The sequence below is a fragment of the Vigna radiata genome, unplaced genomic scaffold (genome assembly GCF_000741045.1).
Source record: "Vigna radiata var. radiata cultivar VC1973A unplaced genomic scaffold, Vradiata_ver6 scaffold_100, whole genome shotgun sequence".
NCBI lineage: Eukaryota > Viridiplantae > Streptophyta > Magnoliopsida > Fabales > Fabaceae > Vigna > Vigna radiata.
In genome coordinates, this window is record NW_014544133.1 from 1,274,366 (window position 1) to 1,299,753 (window position 25,388).

The window sequence follows — 25,388 nt, forward strand, 5'->3', positions numbered from 1 at the left end:
GTTTATTCACATATGAATTTGTTAGCATTCATCTAAAATATGCATTAAATTTAACATTGTAAAGGGATATTACACAGAACCAAGGAATATAAAAAGGAATTCTGGTAAGAGTGGATTGAAGGAAGAGAAATAAGCTGTGAACAAATACTAACATATCAACCTCTGACATTTTTNTGTAAGAAAAACATTACATGGATCCTGTAGATTAAGATAAGCATTTTCTGGTGTGGCAATCATTTGCTCATAAGTCAATAAAATGGCTTTTACTTGTGAATATGTTTGAAAGCAAATGTAAAAACCATTTAAGTAGTATGTAGAATCCAAGGGCCATTCTAACTGAACTGAACTTAAAACCTTCAGAAGTAACGAAACTTTACAAGAATCATAAAATCATACTAATATATTTATGAATATCTTAGTTTAATTAGAACTGAAAAATACAGTCAGAAAAGCCTTGTAATCAGCCTGCACTTTGGCCTTTGTGCGGAGAACTTTTTAATTAGACAAAATGCAAATCTTACAGATCTTCAATTTTTTTATGCAGCACTGATATTGATCCTGCACATGCTATATCAACTGATTACATGTCATTTAAATAAACTATCTAGAAATGGAATGGCATTGGCGAAGAGTTATCACTAGCAGTAGAACATGAGTTTTTTTATGTTTTCACTGAGTTTAGGTAGAGGTGCTGTCTTTGGAGGAGCAGCTCTGGATAGAGTAGATGTACTTCTGAACAAACCTAAGGACTCTGATCTCTGAAGGTAGAGTCTGCCTCTGTATGCAGCTAAATGGGCGTAGTATGCTGGAGGCACCAAAGAAATTGGCTTGGTGCACCTGACAAAAGTGTAGCACAAGTTGTAAACCAGTTTCTGCAGTTCATCAGAAGTAAACTGGTTTTCATCCCACAAGACATGGTAGTGAGTTGGCCTACTTGTTCCTTTCACACCCCAATGGCTACAAAGGTAGAAATCAAATTCATTTGGATGAGTGATCACTGAATCAACCACAGTCCCTGGAGGAATGTTTTCATATAGAAAATGGTTCTGCGTTGAAGACTGGTAAGTTTCAAGGGGAAACAACCTTGTGTGATGCCTCTTTTGCACAACTGCAAAAGTAATGGAAGGTGTGTAACCTGGAAACCTTGTGCATGCACACCTAATTGACTGAAGTTCGTCTTCCAACACTTTGTAAAACTGAGTTTCACTGACCCCATCTCTGAAGAAAATAATTCTGCTGGGGAGTTTCTCTACCTCCTGATAAAAATCATCGAGCAGTTCCCCCACCATTGCACCAAGATCCTGAATGATTTCTTGTCTGTGTGTTTGAGACCTTATTCTTGAAATGTATTTGTTTGCTGTCGGCCAATTCATGCTACCGACAACAGCAGCAACAGATGGACTGAAATCATCAAGAGGGTGAGGATGTGTCACATCNGCACCCATGAATATCACTGGCTCATCAATATGAAAGAGACGTGGTAACTGTGAAGGCAATGAGTTGTACAAAGCAACCGTGCAACCACCAACTTTTGCGTTGATTTTGAGGGCCAAATTAGCCAAAAATTGTGAACTCAACTTGCTGAGATTGGGGTACAGGCAGCATTGGCTCACAACACCAACACTGGTCTCGGCAATTCGTTTCAAGTCTGCATACCCTTTGTGTTTTCTCTCCATTATGCAAATAAGAAGCTGGAGATTGTTTGAGGCAATCCTTTGGATCCTCTTGAGCTTAGATTCCAAAAGGGTGACATTGTTAAGAATCTGACTTGATTCAAACTGGGGACTAATAACTGTGTNCTTGTTGAGAAAAATGCCCAATTGCTCACACCTTTGAGATAACTGGTTTATGAATCTGGGGACATTGGACTTCTGCTCAGGTGTGCCCCCAAAACTAATCAGTGCCCACCTCTCAATAGTAGTTCCTTCNGAGACATGGCCATCAAGAAGGTTCCATTGCCNGTCATGACGCGAAGGAGTCAAGTTTCTCACATGACCTCCATCTCCAAGCTTTAGTTTGGGAGGGAAAAGAATTCTGCCAGTCAACTCCGTCATTTCTCTTGACACTTGGAGCTTGAATTCTTTTTCCTGATCACCACTGCCAAAAAGATTACATATTTAGACATTATAAATCAATACAAAAAAATTATTAATATTTCATAATAAACAACCAAAGCATCCATAGAAAGTACATAAGAACCATAAATAATATCTATTGAACAAGAAAACATGGTGTACTATATTAACATGTAATTAAACTACCTGGTAGGCCCAACATTTCCTCTCATGACTCCTTCAATAATGCTTTTTCGTTCTCCCGGTCTTTGGCAGCCCATCTTGAGTATTCTTGCCGTTTGATCATCAGTGAGTTTTCCGAGGAACTTCTGGCCTTCACAGATCACACAAAGCTCCATAGGAAGATAACAAGGTTTACTCCTACTAATTTGCAAACATGGTAATTTTCTGAATTGTATGTCATAGTTATAGTGATCTTTAAAGTAATCGAGCAGCCTCAGATTCTTGCCATCTCTGTCAGAAAACCAAAGGTTTTCGGTAGCCTCCTCAGTTAAGCCACAGACACGGTATCTCTGAACAGTTTCCCTATGGCAAACAAAGACCCTGATGTTCTTCAATGCCTTCTCAACTTCCTTCCTCTCTTCTGCAGTTAATTGAGCAGTCTTCCTTTGAGAAAGGTCTCGAAGGAACTCAAGACGTTTCTGCAGGTATGAAATGATTCCTATGCTCTCATGAAAAGCAGTTACTGAGAAATCCACATTGAGAGCCAGTCCTTGTTGTGTTGGTCTTAAACTCTGAAAGAAGCCTCTCAGTCCAACAGCTCCTCCACCAATGTCTTTGCTTCTTCCCATTGAACTCGAATAGAATGACCTTCCAACAGGAATGCATTTCTCAGTAGGGCTCTCTCTAAGAACTACATCCAAACCATGCAGATAATCCTGTGGAAGTGGAATCCAGTCATCACCCTCTTTGCTCAAGTAGTTATTCAACTCCTTTCCATTGATTTTGGAGACCAACTTGATATTTATCCTGAAAAGTTTAAGCTTTTGATGCTTGTCATTAAAGTGAGAGATTTCTCCATAAGGTGATGGAAGGTTGGTAGTGGGGATTGGAAGACTTATGTAGAACTCTAGCTTATCATTTTGGAACTGAACTGGACTGTAAAGATTCTTTCTGCCATCATATGCTGGAATAGCACCTGAGAGGACAGGAGAATTGTTATTTACCAACTTGTGCTTGATTTCTCTGGCAATATCCTTGGAGGGATGGGGAGTTATTTCAACATTGTAATGATATATCTTCTGTGATGGATCAAATTGTACCAAAAAGTGGTTGGCAAGAAGAGAGATGACAGTGCCTTCTTGGCCACCAGAGTCAGGCCTCTTTGCAACGATCACTGACTGTGCCTTCCTTTCTGGAATTACTTTCTTCCCATCATCTCCTTTCAGGGATGTCTTTGTTTGCTGCTCAACTTCCTTTCGAGCTGAGTCAGTGTAACAAACAACATGGTTCATCATTTTTCCAATTTATTTTGCAGCCAATGGATTAGTTCAAAGGAGAGGAAGAGGTAAAGGAGAAATAAATCCTTCCATTTTTAGACACAGACAAAACTCTGGCCCTTTTAAACTTTTGAACCAAAAAATATTTTTTATCAGAATTCCTTCCTCGTGTCCAGTTCCTTTCCAACCGCACAGTATGGTAAGCTCAAGTTACTAAGTCTTTAGGCTTATTGGATATTTCTTTGTTTCCACTTTAAAATTCATTTTTTCTACATAAACACAATAGATTTATTTTTCTAAGAAATGTTCACTCTTTCAAAATAGTATACTATTTGTTCCTTACTTTTTATTTTTCTTAAAAATAAATATAAAAGTTTATATTTTTATAATAATTTTATCCTAATATTCTGTATTAAATAAATATAAAAGTGTCTTGTGATACTGTTATTCGTAGAATTATATACCCATATGCACATATATAAACAGGAGAGAAGTGTGTCTTTTTTTTTCTTATCAAAATTGTGTAATTTTACACTAAATTTATCATAATTGCGAGATTTTGAAAATTCTACCGGTTTTAAATAAGTTGTACTTGGCACGAACACTTAAACTGTATTCCATGCACACGACTTCAAATTGAACAGTCAACACAGAGAAGACTATTTTGGTTTGGAAAACATGATGCAAAGAAGTTGTGGATGAGCACGATTTTAATCATGTTAACTAAGTTGGCAAAACTCCTAAAGTCATGCATGGAGAGATATATTATGTTTATAAATTACATTAACTTTTAAATTTGTTGGGACCCAAATTTGTTTACAGCAAGAAATCAATTTTAATTGCTATAAGAAATTCTGTAATTAATTTATGATTTGTTTAAGAAACAAGTTATCCCCAAAATTCACTAAAACTGGAACAATCCTTGCACTTTTTTTTTTTATATAAAAACCTGACATACTCAACAGAAAAAAAAAAAAAAGTAAAAGGATCACACATGATCTGGGACAACATAGTGAATAGGAAAATCCACCATACCTCAGAATATGCTAACACTGCCTTCCAACAACTTACTGGCACCAAAAAAGGGAAAAAGAAGGAAGGCTTTCAATATCGCTAGCTTACAGAGATGAATATTAACGAAGAAGATGTGTAGTAATAAAATTCAATCGTGAAATACTATAGAGAGAAAAGAGTTGAACATGATTTCCCACAACTGTTTAACTGTTTGATAAAACAGAATACAGTGGAGTACTACTTTTGACCAAATCAACATTGAAACATAACTCATTGATTGCAGCAAGTCGCACACTGATATGTGAAGTTTGTTTTCCCCGGCAAGACCTTATATTTTCACATGAAAACCATCAAACTAATGGAAAATATTAACCAAACCCTTCGTGATTGAACTCTAGAAATATACCAATATATGAATTTCAACCCCAAATGAGATGTTTCGAAAATATACGCATAACATAGAAAAGAACTAGGCAGAAATGTTTTCTTCATGGTATTGCCATGGTGGTGTTTTTCCTTTGTCAGAAATTGAAGGAAAATTGCTTTTTTTTTGTTTTCAAGAAAACCAAGCAAGCTGGCCAAAAGAACAATGTTTTGACTAGTGAATTAACAAAACAAGAATGCAAACAAAAGGGTTAGTTTGAAAGGGAGGGAACAATGCTAGTGCTTACCAGGAGCGAGTGGTGGTGGAGCGAGCTTGTAACACGAGGAGGGGGAGCTACTGAGTTTGCATGGAGGTTTGTGAAAATGGGTTTTTGATTTAACGATCTGATTTTGAGGGAAGGGTGGAGTCAAAGGAAGTTGTTGCAGATGATAATGGTGTTGAAAGTGATGATGATGGTGGTGGTGGTAACGGTGGTGCTCATGAGAGTTGATTCCATTCCTGAAGTTCATTCTTCTGGTGTTGAATTTTTGGTTAGCATTGGTGCACTCCTCTACCTCTTCCATGATTTGGTCAAGAGAATAAAAGAAAGGAAATGAAGTAATAAAGCTATGAGAGAGAGTTTATAAGAAGATGGGTTTTGTCTGGTTTTGGAGTTTTGAGCACAGGTTTGAACATCGGATCACAGAAGCAAGCAATGTTCTGTTTAGAACATCAGGCCTAGACATACCCTATATATCATTTTCTGTTCCTTTTCATTCAATTCCCCTTGATGTGTTTAGATTCATTGTATAGCAATGGAAAGAAGATTTATTAGAACTAAAAAAACTGTCAACAAAGATCATAAACTATTACTATGTCATGCTTATCTCTTCCTAAGTTCATTTTAATCTAATTTAAAATCCTTTCATTTGCCTCATCTTTAGTGTACATGATCAGTGGTGGTGGGACGTAAAAGGGTCATTCATGCACTTCATAAGGTGGGTCTGTTGAGACAAACATAAGTTGAATGTGATGATGGGACAATGTTATGTATGTGGAGCATTAAGTTTAGTTTGAATATTGCATACCACATAACTCCACTAGTCTCTATTGGCTTTAATGCTGTTTACAGTATCTTTTTGCCATAATTTTGTCCATACTTACTGATGTAACTCTCAATTTAATTATACCCTACTTTCATTCTTTCATAATGAAATGATTCCTTCATTCTTTTATAGGTTCTTAGGCAATATTTGAGTTCAATTCAGTCTTATTTTGTAAATGGTCCAAAGCATATAACTATGTTTAATATCCATATAGACTATATATGGTTCTTGCTTAATTATCCATATAACTATGTTTAATTTATCTCTAAAAATCATGCTAACAATAATTGACCACAGACATTTATGCTTAGACTTTTTCCCTTACCCTCTGAGTTTGCATAGGGCAAAATCAACTTTACATTATATGAAACCTTGACATGTGAAATGGAGCTTAATAAGTTGTTATCAAGTGAAAATATTTATATAATATAGCATTAACTGTGTGGGGGACCAATGAGAGTAAAACCTACATTCCACAGCCATTTTGTTAACTGGGTCCATTTGATTTTTTTATTCATTAATAACTAAAGGGGTAAAAAAATATAACTTATAATGCTGGGAACTGAGAAGTTGCAGAATGATACTTACTAAATTGAGTAGGGAAGTTATCAGAGACTTTAATCTCTAGCCAACCCTAAATTTGTGATGATTCCTATACTTTCACTTTGTGTCAACTCTTAAAATAAATTATTATAAGCATGTTTATTAATTAAAAAGTGATTTTGTATGGTGACTTTATTTACAGATTCAACTGTGACAGTTATTACTACCTTCTGTACATTGTGTATGGAATATGGATATAAGATATGGTTGTAAAAAGTGGAATCAGACTACACTTGCTTTACCTAAGAAATTTAAAAACTTTAATTTATTATTGATGTACTTGAGATATGCCTGCCATGAAAGATACAGCATGAGGAATCACACCCTTTTCATGGTTTTGTGTCTGCCATATTTCTGTGCTTATTATTGCCAATTCCCAGAATCACCACACCACATACAAGATTCCTTTCGTAGTTTGGAACTATGAAAAATTTTCAGTAATAGGGATGCAATTTAATAACATTGCTGATTACAAAGGTGTTTATTTCTATATAATTATTTAATGCCACTAAGACTAGCTAACCAGTGAAATCTGACATAAATTTCTTAAGCAGCAACATTCTTGATTTATAGTTTGAAAGTTTCTTGGTAGTCTATGCAGACAGGTAGAATAGAAACCTAGGTATTGATTATGGTTGTCTAATGTATGAGATCAACTTCAAGTGTATTTCATTTGAAGAGTGTATATTTTATATTTCATAGGAGATTTGATGAGATTTTAGAGAAATGGTATGTGCAGAGAGAGAGAGAGATAAGAACAAATATTTCCAGATTGGCATAAAAGTGATTGAGAGGTGATTTTTGTTTTTACTTGTCACCTCTTGTTCATTGCTTATGACATGTTTGAATTCATTGTGCATAATTTTGCTTTGAAAAGGAGTGTAGGGAATCATAAACTTCCATTGTGTTTTTTGTCGCTAAATGGATTCCAAAGAGGGACAATTGTACAAACATCAATGTCAATAATTCATACCACTTCATTTCTTCATATGACTATCACCATTGCAACGAGAAATATAAAATTTAATGTGGTAATTTTTTCGTACTATAGGTCATAAAGATTATAAGAATCTTGGGAGGCATATATATATTTATATGAAGTAGATAATATAATATATATCATAGTGTTGACCCTAAAGACCAAACCAAACAATTTGGTACTATATTTTATAAGTCTAGGAGGCAGACATTAATTATGGTTTGGACCAAGAAAATATAAAGAAATAATTATTCCAATGAATGAGTAAAATAAAACTGATAGTAGAATTTAATATTTTAAAACAACCCTTTACGTTGGTATTGGTGCCTTAGTATTTGTTTGTTTAAGTGTTAATCAATTTGACAGAATAGAAGCCGTTGGTTGGAATAAAATAAAATTGAAATGATGAATGCAATAAACACATTTTAAATTATAGTTGGCTATTAGCTTTTTGGTGATGTTATATCAAAACCATGGTGCACTCATGATGTTATATCCGTTAAAATGATTCTTGCAGCAATAATTATTTTGGTGATTCATTAGAAGAAAAATAATAATAGGAAATGTAAAATTTTGAAAGAAGTATTTATATATCTTTGTTTAGTAATTTATCAAACTCTCATTTGACATATATAAAATGGTGGATAAATCATAATTTAATCCTAAATTTATACATGTATAATTAAAGATTATGATTGAAATTAGATGTATGGAGTAAGAAGTTGTCCTTGATATATCCCTTCAATATTCCATTTGACCCTACTTTAATTTGATTTGTTGTCGTGTAGCATAATGAGTAGTTCACTTAAGTGTAGTGTTGTGTTGTTTGGACATTGATTATTGTCCTTGTCATTTTGAAGATCTTAGGAGAAAGAAGAGTGTATGGTACTACGTAGTGTGTCTTCAAGAAGGTCTACCCCATCGCTTGTTGCTCCCTTCTTATGTTATCATGTTGCCTTTCATCAATATCTACCCTACACCCTTCCCTTTTTTATACTATTTTTATTTTTATTACAACTTATCATTTCATATAAATAAAATATTTTATTTTATAAAAACCAATACTATCTAAAGATGTTTTGAGTCAAATGATAGTTATTTAATAACTGAAGAAAGAGAAAATTATTCTCATAGATCATTGGAAAAATTTAATACACAAAAGTTGAAATATATATATATGATACGGTTTCCTTGTCAAAACTGATTCATAAAAGTTTTTTTTTTTAATTTTCAAAAAAAATTCAAAAATGTAAAAAGAATCCAATTTACTCTTATTCAAGTCGATCATACTTTTTAATGTTATTATGATTTATAGAAAATATTAATGTGTGTGTATTTCGTGTTATATTTTTTCTTTCTAAATGGTTTATTTTTAGTTTGATATGGCTAATATTTTAGTCTATGAAGTATACACAATAAATATTTTGTGTGATTAAAATTTATAATAAATAAATATTTTCAATTTATAATTAATATTGACCGAGCTTCTCATGGTTTGAAGGGATTTTGGGATTTTTTTTAATATATATAAAAAAATTGTTTTAATTTTATTGTATTTTGTGTAGGTGATTTCTCTAAAAATTTTGTATATTTGTTTTTATATCCTTGTAGATTTTCCATTGATTAATGGCAAGAGTTGTAACATAAAGTTCATTTGAAAAGTTCATTGATTGATGTTGTTTGGTTGGTTATGGTGAGATGCATTTTCTGATCCAACCTTTAGCCTCTAAAGTCAAGCTTCACAATAATTAGGGTTTTTGAATTGATGATGGTTCATCCTCATCATCATGTTACTCTTCCTCCTTTGACCCCACCAATTAATCCCCTTTGGTATACATCAAATGAAGAAGAAGCATATGGAAACTCTCTTTTCTAGCCATCATTTGCTCATTCTTACCATACTCATGCTTCAATCACAAATCCTCTTTAACACCCTTTTGGCTAAATTCATTGAATTAATAAGGGATAATATTAAACAATTCTATGCTAATTAGTGTAATTAACAATCTATTACTTTAAAGTACATTAGAGAATTATTCTAATGAGTTTTTGATAAGACTTTCAAAGGGAAATAACTGATTTGATTTATTTTATGTTTGCAACACATCCTTCATGCAAGAATCAGTTGGACATGAAAAGATATAACTTAGGTCAATTTTAATATATTTTAGAAAATAAAGACTCATGATAACCATTAAATTACTTATACTCTTATACCATATTAAGGCAAATAAAGTAGGAGGCGAACACCACCATTAGTTTTATATTTATAACACTTAATTTTATTTAGTGCAAGTTATATCATTAAGAAAATGAATTCAATTAACACAATATATATGATAGATGACCATTTGGAGCATCTCTTATTGGACCACTAACATGGATTATGGCTAGAAGGATGGAAGAAAAAACAAGTTAAAAAGAAGAAGACTCTCATACTTTGAAGTATAAAGTATTAGACATTTCTTTATCTTCCCTCTATGCAAAAATGTAGATACTTGGATTAATTTCTTTTGTTAGAAAATAATAAAAGCATAAGAATGCTTTAACTTAGGTCTCATCTATGTCAAGTTCAAGATCACATGCTTAGTTATTTATGTAATTACACACATTATCTAAGGACTAAGCCTTATAAATATTCAAAAGCTTTAATCGTTTAGAAAAATCCTTTTCATGACTTTTTTTAAATAGGTTAATCACTTATTTTTTTTGTTTTGATTGAGTTCCTACTTTTAAAAAATTGAAGTCATTAGATCTTTATTCTTAGTTTTGTACTAATACTTTAAAAGAGTATGTCATGTTTTTTTTTTTAATATTTTAAATTATTTTAATTTTTTAAAAGAAATTGTCACGTGTCAAGTTAATATTGGGCCACGCAACAATGACAGTGTGACATGACCTAAACAGTACCACGTGTTATTACATTAGTGTCAATTTGGTCCCTATATTTTTTGTCTCAATTTAGTCTATTTATTTTTATATCGTTTCAATTTAGTCCTAATTTTTTTTAATTAAACAATTTTGTCCCTATCCAAATTTAAACAAAATTTAATTTGTATATAATTCTTTACAAACATTTTTATTAAATATTTTTAAAAAGATTAAGTTTAATTATATTTATATTTAGTTAATTATATAAATTTTAATTATGTTCTTTAAAAAATAATGACATTAATTTTACAAAATTTTCTCCAATTTCACTTTTTAAAATAATAATTTGGAGAATTTTTGTTAAAGTAGTAATTAAAGATAGTTTCTTCTTCCTTTGATCTTTCACATTTATTAGAATTTTCATGAAATTTTTTCCAATTTTTTATTTCAAGAAAACGAAATTCTGTCATTAATTAACATTTATAATTAGTTAAATATAAATATAAATAAACTTAATCTTGTTAAAAATATTAAATAAAAATATCAATTTTAATAAAAATATTTGTAAAAATTTATATATAAATTAAATTTTGTTTCAATTTGGAGAAGATCAAAATTCTTTAATTACAAAAAAGACTTAATTAAGATAAAATAAAAATATAAAAATCAAATTGAGACAAAATAAAAATATAAAAATAAAATTAAGACTCATGCAAGTGGCCTAAAAATGACAGGTGGTACTATCAATGCCACGTCACATTATCATTGTTACGTGACATAAACACATAGTAATTTTTTTATTTAAAAAATATAAAATAAATAAAAAATATTTAAAAAATTCAAAAAAATCACAAACTAATACGTGACATTCTCTTTAACAATATTAGTACGAAACTTATATTTGCTTCTATTTTTTAAAAGTAGAAATTTAAGACAAAAAATAAGTGAGGAACTATCTGATAAAAGTTATCATAAATAAGAAGTTTGTGAATGTTTAAACTTATTCTAAATTAGCAAAAATGATCTAACATGAACTAAACAAGACATCTGAAGGAGGTGAAATGGGCTTATGCATCTATAAAGAAGACTTTTGCTTCACTTATAATGCATTTTTTCTACTTTTTCAACTATCTTTCAAAGTAGATTTAGTTTACCTTTCGGCAACCTTCTGTCACCATCACTAATCCTTTTGAATTTACTCATCATCACTAATAAAGTAATTATATATATATATTTTTTAAAACATCTAACTCCGAAGAACAAGGGCCTTATAATTCGGGTTTGGTAGGTCTATTTCTTAAACTCTTATGGGTCGAATCAAACATGGATTGCTGATAGTGGTCCACATATAATTTGGTTTATTTATTATGTTCAAGTTCAGTTTTTTATATTATTACACTTTATTTTCTTAAAATAATTTATATAACCAATATGTATAAGGAAATCTAAAATAACCAGTATTGAAATATTAAACTTAAAATAAATCATTTCTTGTTTAAAAGTATATTTTGAGTGAGAAACTCCATAAGTACAGTTATTCATTGTGGGTATTCTCAAACTTGTTCTAATGTCGACATGAAATACTCAAATTCATAAGTTATAAGTATAGTAATATTTAATTTTTTTTATGGGTGTGGATATATATATATATATATATATATATATATATATATATATATATATATATATTTGCTTCGTTTTAAATTATTAGAAGTCTTTAATTTACTTTGTACTCTAAAGTTATATAATTATTATAATTTTTTTCATTATTATTAAGCATTAAATTGAAAAAAAAAACAGATATTAATTTTTTTTTATAAAAAGTTATTTAATAAATATTTGGATAACTATAAAGATAAATATATTTATTACTTAAAAAAACAAGGATGAAAGTTTTTTAATATTTATTGAATATGCAAAAATAAATAAGATATGAGTCTTTACACCTTTTTTAACTTATTTGTTAAATTTTATCTCTTCATTATTTTAAGAATGATATTATAGTGTCCAGTTTCATCAATTGGAACAAGATATAGATTAGATAAAGTCACTAGTCCAAACAGCTCAGAAAAATGATAACTGATTCTAAAAGTTTATTTGAATTTATTTTTCTTTTTAAATTTTAAATAAATAAATATTCATGAGATTACCTGTTATATTATCATCTAACTGATAACAAAAAATGGTAAATATCATCATAGAACAATTTATTTTGAATTATTCATTGTATAACATGATCCATTAATGTTCATTTATGTTTTTCCTAACAACTTAATTTCTTACAATTGTATATTAATTTATGTCAAATATTTTCTTTGATTCACTGACCAGTTAGATTTTCAAGAATTAGTTATAATTTATTTTAAGCGTAAAATGTCAAATATCATGTATTAAAGTGTTTTTTTAATCAAACTAGTTCCTTAAGCTTCAAAAATATCTATAATAAATTTAAATATAGTTTTGGTTGTATTATACCTTAATTTAAATATCAGTGTTTTTTTAATAAAAAAGAATTTCATTTGCATTTTCACTAACTTAATTTAAATATTTATTTCTCTAACTCAATGTCTTCATAGTTATCTTGCCAACTTTCTTGGTTATTTTCAATTCTCAACTAACTAATTAAGCTTTCTATCAGTATTATGAGATGCAACTTAGAACAACCATGGACATAAGAACAAGCATTAGAGGCTCGTGACCAAGCTATAAAAAAGCCCTTTGAAGTAAAGTATTCTTTATGTGAAAACATGAAATAACACAAGATATGGTTGAATTGTGCTTTAAAATTTTCATATTTTTTCACTTGCATAATTTATGTAAGTCATCATAGTTTCATTCATTTTTAGACCATTTAATATTAGTTTTCTTGAATTACAATTGAGATTAAATCCATTGTTTTAATTGGAATTTTCTCAATTGGAGTCAATTCAACTTCTACTAAAATCATTGATAAAAATCAGTTTTTAAGTCCTAATAAATACTAAACAATTTAGTTGGATGAGTCTCACCAGACAATCTTATATATTAACTTTTACTAGATGGTCTAATGAATCATATATGTGTTGAGTTTGGATACCAAGTGACTTATATGTTTGAATGCATATATGTTTGAACATTCTAACATATGTTTTATGCAGTTGAGGAAATATTGAAGTTGCATAGTGTACCTAATTTATTCATTTGAATTTAATGATCTTATTTAGAAAGTGTGCATAGTCTAATATGAGAAGAAACAATTGTGATAAATTATAATTGGTAATCGTATCTGGAATATTTCTTAATTTTTTTCCTTGAACATAAAAGAGGCCAAAACATTTTAAAAATAATATCATAAGTTCCATATAAAGCATCTCATGCCAAAAAGATGAAGATATGCCCCTAATAATGCAATTTTTTCACAATTAATTTTTAGCTAATTTAGAGCCATAAAGATTTCATTTAAGGGTTACATAAAGACACATTTTGCAAAAGATTGTGATGAATATACGCATTAGACATCACACCTTGCACTCCACACCATTGCTTTTCATTTTCTTATTTACAATTTTTCTTGTCATTACATATATTATCACGAAGTCTAAGAAAGTATTCTTTTAACAAGTCATTCTTGATTGACCTCATTTAAGTATTCTTTTCACAAGTCACTTTTGGCTTAACTGAGTATTCTTTTGGCATGGCTTAAACAAATACAATGTTGGAGTGATCAAAAGATCTTTATTTTTGCTCACTGGAGCGTTTGTTACATATACAATGGTTAGACTTTCTCTACTAGTTATGTAAATAAGCATTGAATGTGTTTCATGCAATATTAATTGTTCTTCTCTTCTTTACACAACTCCTCTTATAACTAACAATACTTATCTCCCTAGGTTGCAAAGTTTTTTACTTCTAAGAATGATAAAAGTGAATATCATACTTGATAGAAAGTTAAGTCAAAGTCAACATATTTATGTTAAATAAAGTTGACATGCATTGAAACTTCAGTTTAAATCTCAAGAGATTTTTGAACGAGACTTTTGAACTTGGCATGAATATATTGACAACAAATGGCAAAGACATTATCTCAAACTTAAGTTTTAGAAAAATATTTGAATACATGTGAGATTAAAATCTTGAATTGTACTTTTCTTTTTTATTCATCAACACTTGCTTATTAGACAAAGTAGAACTTAACAATAATTATTGTCTAACAGATGAAGAGGCAAATTCATGATCTTATCAATGTTTATCCTACATCACTTCTTAATATTTTGTTTTAAAATTATTGTATTTAAACACTCAATCAAAACTTGTATACTTTTCATAGGACCTCTCAACATCAAACTATATAAAATAATCATTACATATACGATAAGATAGAACAATTATCCAATTCTAATATAAAGTATTAGATTTTACACTTATCCCAAAATAACCATAGAAGTTAAAACTTTATACACAAACATTCTATTGCAAAACTATTTACGATGCTAAACTAAAACTAACTAAACAGCTGAATCCTCTCCGTCAAGCGCCTACTCTACAAAGATCTCATTCCCCTCTGCTCACACCCAAAGGATGATCACTGCAAAGGAAAAACACCACACATACAAAACACAAACACAAACAAAAGGGTAAGCTAGATAAACAAGAAATAGGCACATTTATACAAATATTTAACAACATCAATTTGAACTAAACAATACAATGTACACTGATTTCTCGTGCATCTTGCATTCAACACGACTCATCCAGATTAGTATAAATGTCGAACTACTGGTAGTCTTTGCACTTGTATAGTTTAGCTGGTACTCTCCAACACTATACAAGGTTAGTTCTTATGCACAGTCTATGGCTAAACTTTAAGCCAATAGACAAGAACATCCCGCTACTCTCACCACATGTGTCATTCCTCTCGACTTGAAAATGAATAATCCTTAAAGTGTCGGAATAGACTTACCATTTCAAAGCTCCATACATTTACGCAACACATATACCTCATCAACCACAATTACTTCCAAGAATCTCACCATGAGCCTTGGAGTTGAATTCACAATCACACCACATAAGTAAAAACATAACACATTATAAATCTTCATCCTACATTATACTTTAGCCAACACCAAACTCTCATTACATGGTAACAAGAAATAAAGAAGAAAAGAGTGTACTAAAACTTGGACCATTCGCTAAGCACACAGTCTCGCAAAGCGAATCCAGAGGTTCTTTGCACAGCGACCCAATTCTCTATGCGAATCCTCAAACAGAGACTTACCCCTCACAACCAGTCACATAACAACTAAATTCGTTGCATGAATACGCTCTCAATAGTATGAGACTCTAACCCCTTGTATAACGTCCCAATTTGCTGTGCGAGAGCCCTAAATAGTGGCTTAAACTCCCCAAACACTCGCAGAGCACACATCTTCGCTGTTCGAATTAAATTGGCAGTAAGGAGGGAGAAAAAGTTGCACAGTAGATGAGAGAAGAAAAAAAGTACGTCACATCAGCATAGAACTAATATCATTGTTGTCAACTTAATGGACAAAACCTTATTCATTCAAATTTTCATAACATAGGGACTTAATGTCTTAATTTTTAAAACTAAATACTAAATAGAAATTCACCTCTTAATATAATAACGAAATAAGCATTTAAATCTTTAATTAATTTTAAAACTAAACAACTTAAATAATTTTTTTAACAAAAAAATAATAAATATTTTTTATAAAATTAAAATTAAATTTTAATAAAATAAAATTAAGTAAATAACACTACAAGTTCAACTTAAATAAAAATATACTATTTTTTTAATATAATCCGACCAAACTTTCTGTGAATCAAAATGAGTATCTACTTGGATTGTATTAAATAAATTTGTAGAGGAAAAGAAAATAAGCATAAGCTTATCTCATAGAAAAAGTTGATATCAAATATTCATTCATTGATTCTCTTCAATGCACACATTAATTATAAACAGTGGCACTGTGCAGCAATCATCACAGCTATAGTAGGAAAGAAACTGACCACAAATCTTGCATGTGATTTACAAGTATTTGAAAATCATCATAATGTTACTTTTATTTATAATTTTTACACATATCTATTTACTGAATTGCACTTCTTTAGCATGCACATAAGCAGTAACTCCATTAAATTTAAATAATTTCATAAATTAAAATTAAAATTTTAGTTTATTTGAACTAAACAATCACACCTTATTTTAAATTAATTTTTATTGATCACATTTATTTTAATTTAATTTTATCAATTAAATCTTTTTATTTCAAATAACAACTCATACTTCAATTAAAACATAATTTAAATTAATTATATCTTATTTTAATTAATTTTAAATGTAAAAGTAAAATTATAATGAATAAAAACATTTTTCTTTTAATTATGCATGATGAATAAATGTAAGAGGTAGTATAGGTGGGGACCCTGAAGAGAGAGTGAAGTTGTATTGTATTGTAGGATCTTAGTAAGGAAATGTCTCTATCAATGGCAGAAACCATATTCATTTATCAGTCTTTCTGTCTCTTCCCTTCCTATGGACATGAAGTTCTGAAAAAGCATCTCACCCATATCAAAAAGTGAGAGAGACTATCTAATATTTTTCTTCTCTTTCTATTCTCTTCTTCTATTTCAAAACTATTACAACACTTTAGGTAAATTTTGCACTCATTTACACAATAGGTAATGTAATTTATTTGCTTACTCATTCTTTGAAAAGTCAACAACAATTTTCTGGCTTCATTCTTATAGTTTTTTTCTTTTTTTTTATCAAAGTCAAAGTATATCAATAGGTGTAAAACAAAAAATATATAAATAAAAAACATAGTGTGCTATTGGATGTTATCTATTTTATATTTGTAAAGAAGTGTAAACACTTGAAAAAGATGGATAAACACTTGTCATAAAAGAGGACCATTAAATGTACAACATTAAATGTTTTTAACCAATACTCAAAGTAAGCATTTAATGCTTGCAATCAAATGCCTCCAATATTGATGTTGTTGATAAACAAAGAAAGAGGTTTTTTTTAAAGAAAGAGAACCTGAAACAACTAAGACCACCTTTGTAAGCTCCATTGTGCCTTCAAATCTTCATGAGCAGTGTTTGGCTTTTTCTTTCTTTTATAACTATTGTTCTATATTTACTTAGTAGGTTTATCTTTTTATTAATCTTTAAGACAATAAGGATAAAAAATTTATTTCAAGAAATTAAAATATATAATTCTATTTATTTCTTAAATAATTTATTCGATTAAATAACTTAAATATTTTAAATTTTAATTTCTTTTATTTAAATAAAACAATTTAAGTTTTCTTTTAAGACAAAATATTATATTAAAATATTTTTATCACTCAACTTTATCTTTAAATTTAAGTTAAATATTTAACTTGATATTTTGTTTAGGTTGATTCATCTTGAGACATTTTAATCGTTGGATTGGGACAAGATATCTTGATCTTCAACTTATATTGATATTTTTTTTGTTTCAATTTTACGTTCGAGACAACTTGTCTTGATCTTCAACAATAAATGATTCAAACTTACTTTTAATCTAGATTGATTTGTCTGGACCTTCAATTCAGGTTTAGTTGTCTCGATCTACAATTTGAGTCAATTCGTCTTGACCTTTCACTTGGATCGACTCATCAGGACCTTTAGTCCAAGCCAAATCGTCTAGACATTTATCCAGACTTACTCGTAATGACCTTTGATCCAATGAACACATCTTCACCCTAGCTTAAGTTGACTCATCTCCACATTCGTCATAGACCAAATCAACTCGAGTTTTAGTCTTATCATAATTAGACCAAATCGACTCGACCTCTAGCCTAGGAAAATTTTGTTCGACCTTCAACCTGGGTAGAATCACCTCAATCTTCGGCCTAAGCAGAATCGACTCGACCATCACCTTAGACCAAATCAACTCGACCATTGGTTCGGGCTGAATCAATAGAGGTTGAATTGTCTTGTCCTTTAATCTAGACCACTAGTCTCAACTTTCAACTCAGGTTGATTCATGTCGTTCATCCAAGATTGAGTTGTCTCAACCTTCAATCTGGCTCACTCAACAAGACCTACGGTCGAGGCCGACCTTACAAGACATTCAATCTTGGTTGATCCAACTTAAACTTCGATTCGTTCGACCTGTCTTAATCTTTGGCTTGAGCTGACCCGACTCATCCTTTGACTCGAGCCAAACCAGCTCAACCTTCAGTCTACGTCGACCTAACTGAGCCTTTTAATTAAGTCGACTCGATTAAGCCTTAAGTTTGAGCCGACTTGGCTCGACCTTCATAGGAAGACTAAAAAGGAGTGAAATTTCAAATTTCTTATATTTTTAAGGTATTTAAAAAGTTTCTATTTATTTATTTGCAATACCTTTCAAAATTTCTTAAATTTCAATTTCTTTTTAATTACTTTACCTAAACAAATCATTTTAGTATAAAATTTTAAATTCTTCAAACAAATTTTATTGTACTTGACTGAGTACATTTCTGCCACTCGAGTTAAGATGTACTCAACCTAAGAATATTCGGCCAAAACAAGACCATATCAAACAGATCGTTAACCCTGATAAAATATGCTTAAGTTAAGTATAAGGGTAAAACGTATCAGCAAAAATTAATCAAGGTAATTATGTCACGTGGATCAAGCTCATCCAAGTAAAAATCCATAATCATGGTATAAATATATAGCATAGTATCTAATATTAATGAATTATGTTCATTCATTGTTGCATTTAATATTGTTTGACATACTTAACTAACTTGAATGTCAGAGTTGTTAGAATTATTATGATTGACAAATTAATAATGAACAATAAACCCTTTAATCAAAGCAGTTTCCAATACCCTTAGAACATTAAAGCGGAAGCCTACGTGAAGGATTAGACATTAGGAACAACTAATGAAGAACCTGAATTGGTCTCTGATCTTTCCTCTATAGAGCACCTTAGACCTCTGGATTTTCTCTTCTGATGGGAATAAAGAGAAAGAAACAGGAATGATACAATGTGCTCATAGATGGGGACCATGACGCTTTAAATAACCTCTGACGGTTAATATTCTTTAGTTTCAATAATTATAATTTAGCCCCTTAACAAATTAAAATTATTGCTGGTCTCTACACAATATACCTTTCTTGACAAATATACCCTTAGTCATATTTATCTTAATTAGATCACTTTATAAAGTTGACTAATAAAATATAATGACCCTAACACATTTAATAGTTTATATATATATATATATATATATATATATATATATATATATATAAAAGTGACCCAAATTGTTAACAAGAGTGTCTTCTTCAAGCACACCCCCTATTTGGCTTAAAAATGACGAGTACCTAGATATCAAGGTCTAAGAAAGAGGAGTGATTGCTTCGAGTATGTGTAAAAAGTTAAAGGTTGTCTTTTTGAGGTATTTTCGGCCTCGCAAATACATTTTAGCATCCACCACGATGTCAAGACATATTTTCTAAAGAAAGTATTGTATGGTATTTATGAGAAATAGAATGATCGAAGCAAAGGAAGTAGAGCCTCCTTTAGATGGCATAATGACAATTATAGATACAAATATGAAAATGTAACAAGAGTTTGCTTAATTAAAAAAAAAAAAGTGTTAAAGGAGATAAATATCCTAAACAAGAGAATGTTACCTGAGGAAAAAGGTGGAGGTTAACATTGGACGAACGATAACAATTTTTTTTAAGTTTATTGTAAATGGAATTCAATCTCCTTATATGTTTCTTGTTTTAAAGTAAATTTTCATTACTTTGATTTTGGATTATTATGATTTCAAATTATACTTATAAAAAAATCCCAATAAAATCACGGACCTAAAAGATGGATGACATTTTAAATTATAGTGAATGATATTTTGATAAGACATGTAATTGAATTTTTGTTTTGGTAAATTAAAAATGTTGGATTGGTGCTAAGAAAATGTAGACTGAAATTATCTATCCACGATGGTTTGATGACTACATATGTAAAACTATTTTTATGAATGTACAGTGAAAGAGAAAGTAAACGAGGAATATAATAACCATAAATTATACAGTTTAAAGGGACAAAAGGGAAACTTTAAAGCACTTACTTTACTTCCTTTTGAAAGCCCTGCTTTTCTTGGCTTTTGTTTTGTTTCTTCATCTCTCTCTCTCTCTCTCTGCATCTCTGATAATACAATTGGCTGGCATTTGCCGTGCAATGTGATTCTGTAACTGAGCTTCTGTACCATTCCCTGTGGGTCCAACAACAGTCTTTTACACCTTTGATTTTTAGTATACCCATAAACTTGTCTTTTGCTTTCAGATTTGGATTCTTTACCCTGCCACATACACCCTCATGGTTGCATTGCATGCAAAACAATATGCTCCAGTTCTTTCATTTACGCCACTTCCTGTGTTTTTCTTACCTCTTCATTAACTACATACAAATTAGTGTTTAGCAACATTTTCAGTATATATTGCTGAAGAAGTGAGAGGTGTAATTGAAAAACAAGATATTCAAACACAAAAGAGATATGGTTGAATACATTGCATGCCAAAACAATGTCCATTTGTTTTATTAATGCCACTTATTGTATCTATATTGTCAGAAGAAGTAGAGATGCAATGAGAAAGGATTATCTTCTGGTTTCCTTTGACTTGGCTTCATTTCTTTACTATTGTGCTTAAATGAAGTCATGTTTATAGTTATATAAATAGTTGCTGTAAGTCTGGCTTTTGTACCCCGTGTAGTTCACGTCTGCTAGGGTAACAAGCTAGTTGCACATAATGGATGCACAACTACCTAAACCTGGAAATTGAAGATTATGATTGCACAAGGAACTGACAACTGTTTTGTCCTTTGGTTGAAGCTATTTTCTGTCTCTGGCAAATCAGATGTTTATTCTCATACCAATTTGTTAGCATCCATCTAAAGAATACATCAAATTTTAACATTGAAATGAGATACACGGAAACAGGGAATAAAAGTGGAAAGGAGGGAGAAATGTGTCATTGATTTGGGTCTCTAGTTACAAATGAAATCTTAACATCTAACATTTGTCTGTAAAAATAATATTACATGGAATGGAACCAATACATTAATATAAGCATGCAGGTGTCACAATAATTTGCTCACAGGTGAATATAATGGTTTTTACTTGTTACCAGTTTAATAGCAAACATCCTTAAAACCTTCAGAAGTAACTCAGTTTGTACAAGAATTATGAAATCATACTAATATTCTCTTGAATGTCTCAGCTAAACTAGAAAAATTTAGAAAAAGCCTTCTAATCAGCCTACACTTTTTGCCTTTGAGCGGAGAACCTTTTAGTTAGATAAAATGCAAATCTTACAGGTCTTCGATTTTTTTCTGCAGCACTGATATTGATCTTGCACATGCTATATCAACTGATTACATGTCATTTAAATAAACTATCTAGAAATGGAATGNCATTGGCGAAGAGTTATCACTAGCAGTAGAACATGAGTTTTTTTATGTTTTCACTAAGTTTAGGTAGAGGTGCTGTCTTTGGAGGAGCAGCTCTGGATAGTGTAGATGTACTTCTGAACAAACCTAAGGACTCTGATCTCTGGAGGTAGAGTCTGCCTCTGTATGCAGCTAAATGGGCGTAGTATGCTGGAGGCACCAAAAAATTGGCTTGGTGCACCTGACAAAAGTGTAGCACAAGTTGTAAACCAGTTTCTGCAGTTCATCAGAAGTAAACTGGTTTTCATCCCACAAGACATGGTAGTGAGTTGGCCTACTTGTTCCTTTCACACCCCAATGGCTACAAAGGTAGAAATCAAATTCATTTGGATGAGTGATAACTGAATCAACCACAGTCCCTGGAGGAATGTTTTCATATAGAAAATGGTTCTGAGTTGAAGACTGGTAAGTTTCAAGGGGAAACAACCTTGTGTGATGCCTCTTTTGCACAACTGCAAAAGTAATGGAAGGTGTGTAACCTGGAAACCTTGTGCATGCACACCTAATTGACTGAAGTTCGTCTTCCAACACTTTGTAAAACTGAGTTTCACTGACCCCATCTCTGAAGAAAATAATTCTGCTGGGGAGTTTCTCTACCTCCTGATAAAAATCATCGAGCAGTTCCCCCACCATTGCACCAAGATCCTGAATGATTTCTTGTCTGTGTGTTTGAGACCTTATTCTTGAAATGTATTTGTTTGCTGTCGGCCAATTCATGCTACCGACAACAGCAGCAACAGATGGACTGAAATCATCAAGAGGGTGAGGATGTGTCACATCGGCACCCATGAATATCACTGGCTCATCAATATGAAAGAGACGTGGTAACTGTGAGGGCAATGAGTTGTACAAAGCAACCGTGCAACCACCAACTTTTGCGTTGATTTTGAGGGCCAAATTAGCCAAAAATTGTGAACTCAACTTGCTGAGATTTGGGTACAGGCAGCATTGGCTCACAACACCAACACTGGTCTCGGCAATTCGTTTCAAGTCTGCATACCCTTTGTGTTTTCTCTCCATTATGCAAATAAGAAGCTGGAGATTGTTTGAGGCAATCCTTTGGATCCTCTTAAGCTTAGATTCCAAAAGGGTGACATTGTTAAGAATCTGACTTGATTCAAACTGGGGACTAATAACTGTGTTCTTGTTGAGAAAAATGCCCAATTGCTCACACCTTTGAGATAACTGGTTTATGAATCTGGGGACATTGGACTTCTGCTCAGGTGTGCCCCCAAAACTAATCAGTGCCCACCTCTCAATAGTAGTTCCTTCTGAGACATGGCCATCAAGAAGGTTCCATTGCCTGTCATGACGCGAAGGAGTCAAGTTTCTCACATGACCTCCATCTCCAAGCTTTAGTTTGGGAGGGAAAAGAATTCTGCCAGTCAACTCCGTCATTTCTCTTGACACTTGGAGCTTGAATTCTTTTTCCTGATCACCACTGCCAAAAAGATTACATATTTAGACATTATAAATCAATACAAAAAAATTATTAATATTTCAAAATAAACAACCAAAGCATCCATAGAAAGTACATAAGAACCATAAATAATATCTATTCAACAAGAAAACATGGTGTACTATATTAACATGTAATTAAACTACCTGGTAGGCCCAACATTTCCTCTCATGACTCCTTCAATGATGCTTTTTCGTTCTCCCGGTCTTTGGCAGCCCATCTTGAGTATTCTTGCCGTTTGATCATCAGTGAGTTTTCCGAGGAACTTCTGGCCTTCACAGATCACACAAAGCTCCATAGGAAGATAACAAGGTTTACTCCTACTAATTTGCAAGCATGGCAATTTTCTGAATTGTATGTCATAGTTATAGTGATCTTTAAAGTAATCGAGCAGCCTCAGATTCTTGCCATCTCTGTCAGAAAACCAAAGGTTTTCCGTAGCCTCCTCGGTTAAGCCACAGACACGGTATCTCTGAACAGTTTCCCTATGACAAACAAAGACCCTGATGTTCTTCAATGCCTTCTCAACTTCCTTCCTCTTTTCAGCAGTTAATTGAGCTGTCTTCCTTTGAGAAAGGTCTCGAAGGAACTCAAGACGTTTCTGCAGGTATGAAATGACTCCTATGCTCTCATGGAAAGCAGTTACTGAGAAATCCACATTGAGAGCCAGTCCTTGTTGTGTTGGTCTGAGACTCTGAAAGAAGCCTCTCAATCCAACAGCTCCTCCACCAATGTCTTTGCTTCTTCCCATTGAACTCGAATAGAATGACCTTCCAACAGGAATGCATTTCTCAGTAGGGCTCTCCCTAAGAACTACATCCAAAGCATGCAGATAATCCTGTGGAAGTGGAATCCAGTCATCACCCTCTTTGCTCAAGTAGTTATTCAACTCCTTACCGTTGATTTTGGAGACCAACTTGATATTTATCCTGAAAAGTTTAAGCTTTTGATGCTTCTCTTTCAAGTCAGGGATTTCTCCATAAGGTGATGGAAGCTTGGTAGTGGGGACTGGAAGGCTTATGTAGAACTCCAGCTTATCATTTTGGAACTGAACTGGACTGTAAAGGTTCTTTCTGCCATCATATGCTGGAATAGCACCTGAGAGGACAGGAAAATTGTTATTTACCAATTTGTGCTTGATTGCTCTGGCTATATCCTTGGAGGGATTGGGTGAGATTTCAACATTGTAATGATATATCTTCTGTGATGGATCAAATTGTACCAAAAAGTGGTTGGCAAGAAGAGATATGACAGTGCCTTCTCGGCCACCGGAGTCTGGCCTCCTTGCAACAATCACTGACTGTGCCTTCCTTTCTGGAATTACTTTCTTCCCATCATCTCCTTTCAGGGATGCCTTGGATTGCTGCTCAACTTCCTTTGGAGCTGAGTCAGTGTAACAAACAACATGGTTCATCATTTTCTTTTTCCAATTTATGCACTGAATGAGTATCCAAAATTACACACCAGTGAGTGAACATGGAAACATCCGCCTTCTTCTCCCATTTGCCATCAAGCGAAAGGGTGTATGAAATGTGAAGAATTTTTAAAAAATGGAGAAAGGTACAAACAATATGTTTGGTTTGGCGAGGGTTCTATGCTGGAAAAAGTTGTGGAATGTTCACAAGGCCTGGTATGTTCTGAGAGGACGAGAAGAATTGATAGTTTGGATGAGGAAAATCAATGGAAATGTATGAGATTTGGATTTTGAAGAGTAATGGGATAGTGAATGTGGAAGAAAAGCATGAAGCTAGAAAAGGAGAATGACAAAGTGAGGGATGAGGGAGGGAAAAAGGTTGTAATGAGTGGTCAAGTCAACAAGGTTGTACAGGTGTATCTTACGTGAGTGATTCAGAATGACAGTATTAATGAGGAGTGGAGTGCACTTACTTTTGGGCCCAACAATAAAATCATCTGGGCAGTTCATGATGCTCCACCACTGCAATCTCATCAAAATATTTTCTATTTTCTATAATCAATTCTAAAATCTCAAATCTAAACT

The 25,388-nt window shown here is 31.9% G+C and overlaps 2 protein-coding genes across 2 annotated transcripts; both read right to left on the reverse strand.

Annotated features, from left to right (window-relative positions):
• Positions 1 to 457: 457 nt before the first annotated feature.
• LOC106755333 (protein argonaute 7) lies at positions 458 to 5,688 on the reverse strand. Its single transcript, XM_014637476.2, has 3 exons — positions 5,200 to 5,688; positions 2,262 to 3,498; positions 458 to 2,097 (listed from the first exon to the last, which is right to left on the reverse strand). The coding sequence occupies exons 1-3, from the start codon at positions 5,474 to 5,476 to the stop codon at positions 639 to 641; spliced, it is 2,973 nt and encodes a 990-aa protein (XP_014492962.1). The 5' UTR covers positions 5,477 to 5,688; the 3' UTR covers positions 458 to 638.
• Positions 5,689 to 21,745: 16,057 nt separating this feature from the next.
• Positions 21,746 to 25,287, reverse strand: LOC106755270 (protein argonaute 7-like). The gene is given in 3 exon segments (XM_014637384.2): positions 21,746 to 22,095; positions 22,098 to 23,371; positions 23,536 to 25,287. Coding segments are annotated over 3 exon segments (2,727 nt in total). The 5' UTR covers positions 24,807 to 25,287; the 3' UTR covers positions 21,746 to 21,913.
• Positions 25,288 to 25,388: the final 101 nt, after the last annotated feature.